The 13271-nt window shown below is 43.8% G+C and overlaps 1 protein-coding gene across 3 annotated transcripts in view; it reads left to right on the forward strand.

Moving 5' to 3' along the window:
* MLC1 (modulator of VRAC current 1) overlaps positions 1-13271 on the forward strand; it is a 96350-nt gene that overhangs the window by 35295 nt on the left and 47784 nt on the right. For all 3 annotated transcript variants that reach the window (XM_075857206.1, XM_075857207.1, XM_075857205.1), the window contains 3 exons: positions 3400-3489; positions 7132-7185; positions 11665-11766. In XM_075857206.1, the coding sequence (XP_075713321.1) occupies positions 3400-3489; positions 7132-7185; positions 11665-11766 (246 nt within the window). The remainder of the gene's footprint in view (positions 1-3399; positions 3490-7131; positions 7186-11664; positions 11767-13271) is intronic.

Here is a 13271-nt window from a genome sequence, read left to right on the forward strand (position 1 = left end):
TTATGACCATTTTTGTAGTTATGCAAATGAGGCTTGCTAAAGTCCAAGTGGGTGTGTATTATGTGCGTACATCGGGGCGTTTTTACTACTTTTACTAGCTGGGCGCTCTGATGAGAAGTATCATCCACTCTTCTTCAGAACACCCAGCTTCTGGCAGTGCAGATCTGTGACGTCACTCACAGGTCCTGCATCGTGTCAGACGAGCGAGGACACCGGCACCAGAGGCTACAGTTGATTCTGCAGCAGCATCAGCGTTTGCAGGTAAGTAGCTACATCGACTTACCTGCTAACGCCGATGCTGCTGCAGAATCAACTGAAGCCTCTGGTGCCGGTGTCCACGCTGGAATGACACGATGCAGGACCTGTGAGTGACGTCACAGCGTGATCTCTCGAGAACACGCTGTGTCTGCACTGCCAGAAGCTGGGCGTTCTGAAGAAAAGTGGATGATACTTCTCATCAGAGCGCCCAGCTAGTAAAAGTATTAAAAACGCCCCGATGTACGCACCTAATACACGCCCACTTGGACTTTTACTTTTAAACACACCCACTTGGACTTTTGCACGCCTCATTTGCATAACTACAAAAATGGTCATAACTTGGCCAAAAATGCTCGTTTTTTAAAAATAAAAACGTTACTGTAATCTACATTGCAGCGCCGATCTGCTGCAATAGCAGATGGAGGTTGCAAAATCTGGTGACAGAGCCTCTAAGTTCAGTGCTTTTAAACACATTTTTAAATATTCTATAGTACTATTATAAAACTATACAACAGCATACAGTTGCATGCAAAATGTAACCCTTTGAAACATGGATTTCTGCATTGATTACTAAAAACGTGGTCAGATTGTTAAAGTCACAATTTTATAGACCAACTAAACTAATAACAAACAGTTGTACTTTTCACGTCTTTTATTGAGCACGTTCAGTAAATATAAACAGTTCTAGGAAAAGTAAGCCAGTGAATGACCTCTCCAAGAGCTAATTGGCATATAAAGACAGATTGGTAAGATTAATAAAATGTTTAGAATGCGCTCCTGATAACTTTCCTAAATCAGCCAACCCCCCCTTTTTATTTTGTTTGTAAGTGTGATTGATTGCACAATAATAACAAAGACTTGTGATATGGTCTGAAAAGTTCTGCAGTCCCTTTTCCTCTGCTGTATTTTACATGTTATGTTTCTGGCTGCCTGATCATGTGTCTGACAATGTGCTGAACACAGGAGTAACTGTGTTCACCGGAGTCAGTCTCCGCTTGCGCTTCTGACTTCCAGCAAACTACAGTAGGACATGTTCTGTAACTAGTCCCTCCATGCCCCCTCTACTCTTCTGCCGCTCCTCTCATTCTCCTGCCCTCTGCGTCTCTAAGTGTGCAACAGCAGCAACCAGGAAAGTAGTGCATCATTGGAATAGTAGGATTCCCCAGCAAACGTGAATCAGCCTAGCTGTGTAGGGGTAGCACTTCTGTCTCATGGACCAAAGGAAGAGAAGCAGCCAAGATGGGCGTGTGCAAAGTGGGTTTATGCTCTGGAAAAAGGGTAATCGAGCTAGCGCTGACAAATTCTGTTAAGATACATTGGCCTATAATATGGGGGGAGAAATACCGTGCCTTTTTAAGTTTTATATATGGGAAAAAAAACTAAATTTCCCACAAATTTCCTTTTGTAATCTAGTTTCAGCAATTTTTTGCCACAGAATGCCCTTAATCTCCCATCTACTGTAATATTTAATAGTAGTGTAATATCAAATAATGGTGATCTAATAATGGCTGTTGGTGAATTATGGGGACAGCTGATTGAATGGGCACTGGAATGAAGCGTAACCATGTATTTACACTCAAAAAGGGATCAGGGACCCCCGCTTTCTGGATCGGTGGGATCTCCATTGTTAGACTTTTTTTTTCAAATATTAAATCAATATGCCATAAATATCTGTAGTGGGAAATGTCCTAAAATACGTTGTGGTTTTCAAGATAAGCTGCAATGTGGCCACATATTGAAAACTACAACCACAAGAATATAACTTGATAGTTGAACTGCACTTGCTCCATTAAAATCTGTGAACCTATGAGAAGGGGTGTTTTTGGATCATGGATGACTTCTTGAGTTTATCCTCCAGTCCAGATGTTACCAGACTTGACCTATTCCTTTAGGGCATGACCACACGTAGCGGAATTGCTCTGGAATCCGCAGCGTACACGTTTTTCCATTGCCTTCCACAGCTTTGTGGTTGGGTTCGTTTACACGTTGCGGACAATTCCGCTGCGTAGCTTAGGCTGCGGAGCGGAATTTGGTGTCCGCAGCATACAATGGTTGTTGCGGATGTGTAGCGGACTTGTTGCGGACTCATTGCGGAATTTCTCCATTGACTTCAATGGAGAGTCAAAATTCTGCAATGAAGTCTGCAGATGTTATGTGTGCTGCGGAGCGTATTGGTTTTACTAACATGACATTTCTTCATTCTGGCTGGACCTATGTATTTCTAGGTCTACAGCCAGACTGAGGAAGTCAATGGGGCTCCCGTAATTACGGGTGACTACGTGTGTGCACCCGTAATTACGGGAGCGTTGCTAGGCGACGTCAGTAAATAGTCACTGTCCAGGGTGCTGAAAGAGTTAAGCGATCGGCAGTAACTGTTTCAGCACCCTGGACAGTGACTTCCGATCACAATATACATCAACCTGTAAAAAAAATAGAAGTTCATACTTACCGAGAACTCCCTGCTTCTTCCTCCAGTCCGGCCTCCCGGGATGACGTTTCAGTCCAAGTGACGGCTGCAGCCAATCACAGGCTGCAGCGGTCACATGGACTGCCGCGTCATCCAGGGAGGTCGGGCTGGATGCCGAAAGAGGGACGCGTCACCAAGACAATGGCCGGGTAAGTATGAAATTCTTTTACTTTCTGCACTAATAGAGAAGGGAAGTACTTTCACCTCAATACGCAACGGCTAGTCCGCATCAATTTAATGCCCATTTTGGGCAGAGCCGCAACAGAATCTGCAACGCAGATTCTGTGCGGCATTGATGCGGACAGTTGCGGAAGAAATATGCCTTGTCTGGGCATGCCCTTATTATGAGTAGGTAAATTTTTGTCTTTTTTTTTTTTTTTGCCACTGTGGCATTTTACTGCTGTAGTCAGATGTTAAATAGCTGAAATTGTGATTTATTACATTTTTTGGTAGAAGAAATTGCATCCCTAAGGTTTTAATTTTTGTCTTTAATCTCCCTATAGACTTGTGCGGAAAACCACAAGTCGGGAAAACAAAGTGTAAAAACCTCAGTTTTACATTCACTGCTACAATATCAATTTTACGTAGTCGTCGTAGTAACATTTCATGAAACAAAAACATGGCCGTATCACTACTCATTGTATTAGTCAATATTTTGCATTATTTTGTTGCAGAGTTGTCTTCTTGCTACATCAGGATTTTCACTTTACCTAGGAAATATATTCCCTTCAGAAATGGACTATTTGAGATGTGCAGCAGGGTCTGTAAGTATGCCTGATATTAAAGGGGTTTTCCCATGAGGGACATTTATGACCTACCCACAGGATATGTCATAAATGTCAGATAGATGCGGGTCCCACCTCTGTGATCTGCACCTATCTCTAGAACGGGGTTCTCTAAACCCCGTTCTAGCTTTTTGTGCTCACGTTAACTCCAGGCCACTTCCTGATTACACGATTGGGAGTTATAGAAATGGCGTAACTCACTGCGCTATGCTGTTTATGTAACTCCCGTAGTAGTGAATGGCCGTTTCGGAAACAGCGTATTCTCAGCGTGTTACACTGTGTACGTAACTCTTGGCCATGTAATCCGTAAGTAGCCGGGAGGCAGCATAAGCACAAAACGCTAGAACTGGGTTTAGGGGGCCCCGTTCTAGAGATAGATGCGTGTCCCGGAGGTGGGGCCCGCATCTATGACATTTATGATATATCCTTTGAATATGTCATAAATGTCTCTGGTGGGAAAACCTTTAAGTGTACATACCATAACGTATTTTAACATTGATGTTGGCATAGCTGAAGCACGATTATACCTGAAAAGCTAGACCCTGCAGGCTTCTGGGATTTTTGCAGAAAATAGCCTGAATAGAAAATCAATTATTATGCAAAGTAACACAAGCAGGGGATGGTTCACTCTCTGTTATCAAAGCTGGAAACGTGGCCTGTTTTTTTTTTTGTTTTTTTTAGCTATAGTTGTCTCTTTTAAAATGAATTCTTTGCGGTAATGAGCTGATCACTGCGTCTGGCTTCTCTCACTCCCAGCGATCAGCTGTTATCACTGGAGGAAGCAGTGTCTACGCATACATTTCTCATGCAGCAGCTGCAATAGGTGAATATAGCATTACATGGCCGCCATTCAAATTAATCGCTGTCCATGTAATGTATTGTGGCACATCATAGGTATAAGAACAAGGGCTGTCGTCCTGAGACAGCCATTTTATAGGACTTGTCTAAGATCATAAAAAAAAGCAATGCTTTTTTTTTCTTCCCTAAGAAACTGCTTCACTGTTGGTTATTGCCGCGAAGCCCCATTTAAGTGAAACCCATTCAACATATGGATATCAAGTAATGTAACTATCAGGCTGGGCTCACACTGCGTTTTTTGCTGGCACAAAATCTGCCTCAAAATTCCGTAATTTTGAGGCAGATTTTTGTCTGCGTGCACGCCGATTTTCGCAGCGTTTTTCGCCCACGGCCGTTGAGCGCCGCGGGCAAAAAACCCTGCAAAATACGCTTTCTCTGCGTCCCATTGATGTCAATTGGAGGTCAGAGGCGTAAACACCCGAAGATAGGGCATGTCCCTTTTTCCCGCGAGCCGTTTTTTCCGCTCGCGGGGGAAAAAAACACCTCGCCTCCCATTGAAATCAATGGGAGGCTTTTTTGGTGTGTTTTCCGACACGGTTTCCGCGTCAAAAATGTCAAACTCTGTGTGAACTGACCCTAAATGTTAGTAAAGAACATTCTCTTCACCCATGACTGCACCATGTGAGTGTCCACCTCTAAGGACAGGAAATCATCAAATCCATAAGGTAGAGCCTTTCCCAACATTTCAGTGGTTTCTTCTCCTTGGAGGGAATCTTGCAGATGCTGCAGGCAAAATCCCTGCTCTGAATCAGAGAAGAGCCGGTTGTAGGAGCCGTTTCTCCATAAAAACACTGCTTTAAGTTAAACGTGCCAAAGTTCCTTCAAAGTTTCACCGGTCACGAGTCATATCCATTTATTTGTTTAACTCCGCCTAAGTCATCCAAAGAACATGAGTTTCATTGCTTAAATTTAAGATGGTGTCTGCTGCAGTATACAGAATTTTGTAATTCAGTTTCCAAACCAAGGCAAAGCTGCAAAGAAAGGGTCTCTAGCCATGTCAATTAGCCTAACAGCATCAGTACTGTCCCAGTAAGGTTGAAAGTGTACTCCACTAGGCTTTGGCCACCTCCTTGGCATAAAGACAATGCATCTGAGTAGATTTTGAAGAAATTTTTGCAACTGTCCTATTCATTTGAGGCTTGCAGAAATTCATGCACATGCAGCAGAAAGATCCCCATTCAGATGTATAGAATGCATTTTTCAGTTGCAAAAATGTCTGCAACGAATCTGCCTCGTGTTCTAATACCCTAAGGCCGGGTTCCCACAGGTCGGATACGCTGCGTAAAAACTGAGCGTATCTTACCTGGGGCCCGTAGCACCTTCTGTCCGAGAAACCGCATCAAGCGTTTTGGGTAAGTATGTTTTTTTTTTTCCTGAGTTGCGATTTTTTTTTTCAGCAGAATCTTTGCAATTCTGCTGCAAAAGTCGCAACACATGGCTTTCTGTTGCGGGTTTTGCATCTCCATTGATTTCAATGGGGAATACCCACAACAGAAAAACAAAAAAAACGCAGCATAAACTGACATGCTGCGGGTTTAAACTCCGCACCGCAGGAAAGTTTAGTAGTGTTTACGCTGCAGTTTTTTTTCCGTCACGTGGGCATGAGACTTTCTAAATCACATCCACTTTGCTGCTACTCTAAATGCTGCAGAGTTTCCGCACAGAACTCCGTTGTGGGAGTTCCGCAGCATTTACTCTATGTGGGAACCCGGCTTTAAGCTGCTACCTGGTCATCATCTACATCTGATCTTGCCTGTGGAAGGTCGCTACCTAGGTATTTAGATTCCTCTGTTTTTAAGGTGTTTTCCCATCAGACACATTTATGACATATCCACAGAAGTGGGACCCGCATCTATCTCTAGATCTGAGCCCCCTAAACCCCGTTCTACAGCTCTGTGTTGTGGCTGACACGTGTGATTCCCGACCGTGAGTTACGGAAACAGCGTAACTCGCTGAGCCACGCAATTTCCCGAAGTCTCCTAGAACTGAATGGTCATTGCGGAAACCGCATAGCTCGCATGCTACGCTGCTTCCGTAACGGTCATTCACGGAATCCGATTAGCTCAGCGAACTACTCTCTTTCCGTAATTCATGTTTAGAAATCACACGCTTCAGCCACAACACAGCAGTAGAACGGGGTTTAGGGGGCCCCGTTCTAGAGATAGGTGCGGGTCCCAGAGGTGGGACCCGCATCTATCTGACATTTGACATATCCTGTGGACATCTCATAAATGTCCTTCATGGGGTAAACCCATTAGGGAAGGAAAAAAAGATAACGTAATTTGGCCAGGATCAACCAAGCAACTGTTTTTTTTGGTTTTGTTTCTTTAGGTAAACTCATAAGTGGATGTAAAGGATTGCCGATGCATTTTTTCCTTTTTTTTCCCCTTCTGTTGGTGTTTAATACTGTTTGTTTATGCGCATTATGTATGTGTATCCAAACAAGTCACCTCTCATACTCTGTAAACCACTGAAGCATTGGGAGAGGTTCCACATTTTTATATCTACAGGATTCCTGTCCTTGGAGCTGTCGTGAGTTTAAAAAAAACCAAGGGAGTGTAATTCTAATTTTCGCTCTCAAATAAAGTAGTCAACATTTGTTTCTGAATTTAAAAAAAAACTAAAGCTTTATACAAGGCAATTTTGGCGCCGTTGCTCCATTCATAATTGTTGAAGTACCTTGTTTCATCTTGTAGTTTTAGGCTTTATGTGCATGTTTTATTAAGTGGATATGTAATTATTTGATTGTATATTTATTTACAGTGTCTCCCTTCTGCTGTCGTAAATTTTGCAGTACTAAAGAGCAAAGACAATGTCGTAAGTGATTTCTTAAATGTTTTTTTTTTTAATGTCCTAGCTTCATAGAATGTGCCATAAATGCCTGATAGGGGAGGGTCTGAGGTAGGACCCACACCTAACAGGAAATTCGCCAATTCATGTGTAAGTCTTTGGGAGTTACAGAAAGCCATGCACTCCATTGAGTTCTATTGGAATACTGACTGACGTAAAGCTATCAGGCACTTGAGGCATATACTGTGGATCTAACATAGATGTTAAAGGTGGGAATACTCTTTTAAAGGTGCTGCCCACTTTGAACAATCCGTTTTTGTTAGAAGGGCTCCTCTAAAATGACCCACTCGCAGTCGGCAGTAATCTGCAGGGGAACCTTGCAGCAAGTGTACAATATCCCTGCAGGGTTGATGCAGGGAATTGCTTTTGCAAATTGCAGCAAAAAAGCCCCAAGACCGATACACGTACATATACCATTACTGATCAGTTATCTGTTCTATTAGTTGAAAAAATTATTGTATACTATATTCTTCAATTGTTTATATTTCTGGCTTGTCAACCTTGTAGCATTTGAGAATAATTGGCTTAGAACTTTTTGGATCTCTTGCAATTGCAGTACAAAAAAAAATTAAGTAAATCTCATTATTAGGACTCAATTTAAATAAAAGTAATTTCAGCAAGTTCTGTGCTTAAAAAGCAGTTTACTTGTGGGAGCACAGGCGTCACTGGCAGCATGTAAACCCAACAGATCTTCACTCTCAAGTGAAGATCAATCTCGCACCACTCCTGCGTCTTCCTCTTCGAGCCAGCCTCCACTGGGAGTCTTGCGGCAGGGTTGCTGGAGATGTCGGGCGGAGAACTGGCAGACTGTTCATTTAGTGAGCTTGCCTTCCGGCCATTCAGAGCATTTGGGTGCTCTCTTTTAATTTCCCTGTATCTGGCTTCTGTGCCAGTCAATAGTTTTACTATCCTCATTTGTCTGAGACACTCTATTTTGGGACCCTGCTAAGATGTTTCTACTAGTTACCGAAAACCGGGTTGCTTTGACTACTCTAGATTCCCCTTCTACTTATTTGTTGCTATTCATTATTGAACCGGGCTTTTCTGACTATGCTTCTTTGATTACTCTTCTCATTGCTGTTGCTACTGGTAACCACTTCAGATTGTTTGACTACCCTCCTGCTTTCCTTTTTGTTATTGTGGTTCCCCTCCTAGAATTTGAGTCGTGGCTTGATGCTGAATTCGCAACTGCCTTTCCCCTGTGTTTTTGCTTCCTAGGACAGTTACCCGGTATGACTCCATTTACTCATGTTACTCCTGATTACTCTACTGGCTCAAGCTGTCAGTCGGCGACTTCGCTAAAGGGAATCCACCGGTTGCAGTTCTCAGAGAAGTCCAAATCCCTTTATAGGGGTTAAAGACAACCTTTCATCTCCCCATACATGTGCAGCTGGGTGCCGCATGTAATGGGGAGGGCTGCATAAAGCATGGGGCAGTTTTAAAAAAAAATTCTGCCCTCCTCCGTTCTTTAGATATCAGTGCCGTTATATTTGGCGCCCGATATTTAAATAACCCCCTGAACTGTCAATGGGGCGTGTATCGGATTGGACAGTGTCACAGCCATAGTAACACGCCCCATTGACAGTTCAGGGGGTTATTTAAATATCGGGCGCCAAATATAACGGCACAGATATCTAAATAACAAAGGAGGGTAGAAAAGAAATTTAAATTGCCCTGGAGTTTGTGTAACCCTGCCCATTACATGCTGCACATGTATGGGGAGGTGAAAAGTTCTCTTTAACGCAGGAGTGGGGAACCTTTTTTCTGCCAAGGGCCGTTTGGATATTTATAACCTCATTCGCGGGCCATACAAAACGATCAACTTAAAAATTAGCCTGCTATATTTGGTCAAACATTTAATTGACTCACCCTGAAGGTGATGGCTGGAACTGCTTCTCTGTGGTGTGTGATGTTAGCCGGTATTGATGTTGCTACTGCGTCGGTCAGTCTGGAGCGGTCTACTTTTTGGTAAGTTTTGAAAAGAACTGTTCGCAGCAGTAAGTTGTTCCGACTTATTTAAAGGGGTTTTCCCATCAGGGACATTTATGACATATCCGCAGGATATCAAGAGAAAAAGGATTTTTGAAGCAGCACTGATCCCGAGTATGGTGCGGTGCACGCTGTCAAGCCAGGCAAACCCACTCCGGCACGAAGTAGTATCCTGTGGATATATCATAAATGTCCTTGATGAAAAAAAAAAACCCTTTAAGTCATCTGACCTCACTTCGAGTGAGTAAGGCGGGCGGACGGAGCCGAGGATGGAATGACACGGTGGCAGCATGGTCTAAGTGAGGTCAGGCCGGACCAAATTAACTCGCGGGCCGGACATTTCCCAACCCGGGTTAAAGGGTGAACACCAGGGATTGCTTAGGCACTCTACAGATGAGCGTCCGAGTGTAGAACAGACAGCATACGGATTGAACACTGACACGTTCGTCAATAGGCCAATTTACATTTCTGTTCGGAGAAAATCGCAGCAAGCACTAGTTTGGTCCTCTTCTTGAGTTAAACTCGCCCATTCAAGACAATGGGTTCTTGAAAAAAGGCAGGCAGCACACGAACATTCATAGAATGCAGTGCAGTTTGTTTTTAATACATGGGTTGTTTGAGGACGCTGTAAAGAAAGCCGGAAAAGACGTGTAAAACTGATAGTGATGCTATACTGGTGTAAAACAACAGACGATCATAATGCGCTAGGACACATTACTGATTGAACTCTGATGGAAAATCATCCAACTTTTTTACGATATCACACAGCGCTCATCTGAAAGAGGCCTTAGGGCTCACACGAACATGAATCTCGTCTATGTATTTCAATGGGGCCGTTCACACACGACCGTTGAAAAATAGGACATGTCCTATTTTACTGCGTGTCACGCATCCCTCCATAGACTTTAGTCTGGGGGATCTGTGACAGTTCGTCCCACACAGGTACACCTCTGATGTGGAAAACGGCAGTTTTTCACATCAGAGGTGGGCTACGTTAGTTTGAGTGTTGCCTTTGGGTATGTGCACATGATAACTGCAATTACGTCTGAAATTACGGAGCTGTTTTCAGGAGAAAACAGCTCCTGAATTTCAGACGTAATTGCATGTACTCGCGTTTTTCGGGTGGCGTCTTTTACAGACATAATTTGGAGCTGTTCTTCATTGGAGTCAATGAAAAACGGCTCCAATTACGTCCCAAGAAGTGTCCTGCACTTCTTTTGACGAGGCTGTAATTTTATGCGCCGCCTTTTGACAGCGACGCGTAAAATGACAGGTTGTCGGCACAGAACATCGTAAACCCCATTGAAAGTAATGGGCAGATGTTTGCCGACGTATTGCAGCCGTTTTTTCAGGCGTAATTCGAGACGTAAAACGCCTCCATTAAGTCTGAAAATAGGTCGTGTGAACCCAGCCTTAGTCTCCGCAACCCAGTGTAGCTAGAGCCATATTTACTGCACATTGGTACAGGGAAAAATGGTCAGAGTATGGATACACAAAATGCCGCTCCTTTTGAGACAACATTTTTGCACCTAAATACACACACGTGCAGACAATGCATGAACACACATACACTATCACTACTTACAGTCAAACATGTACAATGCGCCCTTACCTTTTTTCTAACGGAGGGGAGCAGCACTGCTGGCAGCAAGAAAGACGCAGGCAAGTTTTTTTTTGTTTTTTTTCGTTTCAACTTTTTTTAACTTCCTTGTTGTCCAACTACTGTACAGATCCACTTGCTGACATCCCTACGTGGGACCGTAATCTAAATTCGGTTGTCTCGCAGCAGACATCACCCGACAATTATTTTCAAATGTATTTATTGCAGTGCATTTAGTTATTTGCCAATGTTGAAAATGGTGCACTCCCTGTTTTATTCTCTAGCCATTGGTTATGACCACCATTTGTACAATTCTAAGGGTATGTGCACACGGTAGCAGGCTTTTACGTCTGAAATTACAGACTGTTTTCAGGAGAAAACAGCTCCGTCGTTTCAGACGTAAATGCTCCTCCTCGCATTTTGCGAGGCGTCATTGACACACGTAATCTTGAGCTGTTCTTCATTGAATTCAATGAAAAACGGCTCAAATTACGTTGCAAAGAAGTGTCCGGCACTTCTTTGACGAGGCAGTCATTTTACGCGTCGTCGTTTGACAGCTGTCAAACGACGACGCGTAAATGACAGGTCGTCGGCACAGTACGTCGGCAAACCCATTCAAATGAATGGGCAGATGTTTGCCGACGTATTGGAGCCGTATTTTCAGACGTAAAACGAGGCATAATACGCCTCGTTTACGTCTGAAAATAGGTCGTGTGAACCCAGCCTAAAGTGGACGTGCATGTGCAGATCTTGCGGCCCAATCCTACACATCCTCCATCTTCTTCATGTAAAAGGCAGCGCACAGTAATCTAAAACCACGTAAGATTTCCTGTTTTTTTTTTTTTTTATCGTTTTAGATATCACATTATCATTTATTGTTTGTATCCACATTTTCAATTACTACCACCTGTCTTATATGGTTTGGATGTAAACTCGCAACGAATCCAACAGCAATAAATGTAAGTAGTAAATTTGTTTATAATCGCTATAAAAGTAAGCTTATCGTCTAGCTATATACTGTGGGGGATAATAGCAGTAATATTTGTTTTAATATTGTTTTTTAATTATTATAGTGGAAAGATTAAAAGTCAAATTTAACGAAGATGACCATATGAAAGGATTTCTCCAGAATGTCTTGTCCTCCCATGCTTTTCAGTTGCATGTTCATGATTTTTATTTATTTTCTTTCTTGAAATACATATTTAAAAAAAGACTGTTTAACCCCATCACGACTGTTATACGGCTATCTATATACATTCTAACTGCCGATGCCCTGTGCAATTAGCACGTGTATAAACGTTGACAGCCTGGAATGGGTAAAAGGAGTGCAGTGCTGCTTTAGTGTAAGCAGCACTGCACTCTCGTGTCGGCTGGGACTTTGAGAGCCCCGGAATAACCCCCCACTTTAGATAGCGTCACACACAACCCCCTGTAGGTAGCGCAAAACCCTCTGTAGATAGCGCCACCTAAGCTCCCTCCTGCATTGTAATCCCCAGCCAGAACTCTGGCCGAGGATTACACTCCTAGAGGGTACCCCTGCCGTCTCTCCATCCCCGCTGTATATAGTGCCAACCCCACCTGCAGATAGCAACCCCCCCTCTGTAGATAGCATCACCCCCCCCCCCCACTGTAGATAGCGCCACCTAAACTGACTCTAGGAGCGGAATCCCTGGTGTCAGATCGCACTGCCCAGGGATTTCACATCTAGGGGGAGCCCCTGATGTCACTGTCCATTTGGACAGTGACGTTAGTGCCTCTCTAGGAGTGGAATCCCTGGCCTACACTCTGGCCGGGGATTCCACTACTGGAGAAGCCCCTGGTGTCCCTTTCCTTATATGGACAATGACGTCAGCGGCTCTCTAGGAGCGGAATCCCCGGTGTCAGATCGCTCTGTGCCGGGGATTCCGCTACTGGAGAAGCCCCTGGTGTCACTATCCATATATGGATAATGACGACAGCTGCTACTCCTGGAGCGGAATCCCCGCTCTGGCAGAGGATTCAATCTTTAGAGTTAACCCCTGACATCACTGTCCATATATGGACAGAGGCATCAGGGGCTTCCTGTAGGAGCAGAATCTTTGGCAAGAGGTGGTGCATTTTAGAGGAAGGGGGTGCAATTAACGTGGGGAGGGTGACGCTATCTGCAGCGGGGATGTTGCTATCTACAGGCGGTATGGTGCTATCTACAGGGGGGTGGTATGGTATTTACAGGGGGTGTGGGTCTGTCTACAGGGGACACTGGCGCTATCTACATGGGCACGGTATGTGGAACTATGGGCATTATCTACAGGGAGAACTGTGGAACAATTTACAGTGGGCACTATCTGTGGGCACTGGCACGATCTATGTGGCACTATCTACAGTGGTATTGCGTCACTACATGTGCACTGTGGTGTTTTCAGGGGGTTGGGACAAATAAAATTCATCCATTTTATTTAACGTCCTTGAAAAATGGATGGCGAAT

The sequence above is a fragment of the Rhinoderma darwinii genome, chromosome 3 (assembly GCF_050947455.1).
Source record: "Rhinoderma darwinii isolate aRhiDar2 chromosome 3, aRhiDar2.hap1, whole genome shotgun sequence".
Classification (NCBI taxonomy): domain Eukaryota; kingdom Metazoa; phylum Chordata; class Amphibia; order Anura; family Rhinodermatidae; genus Rhinoderma; species Rhinoderma darwinii.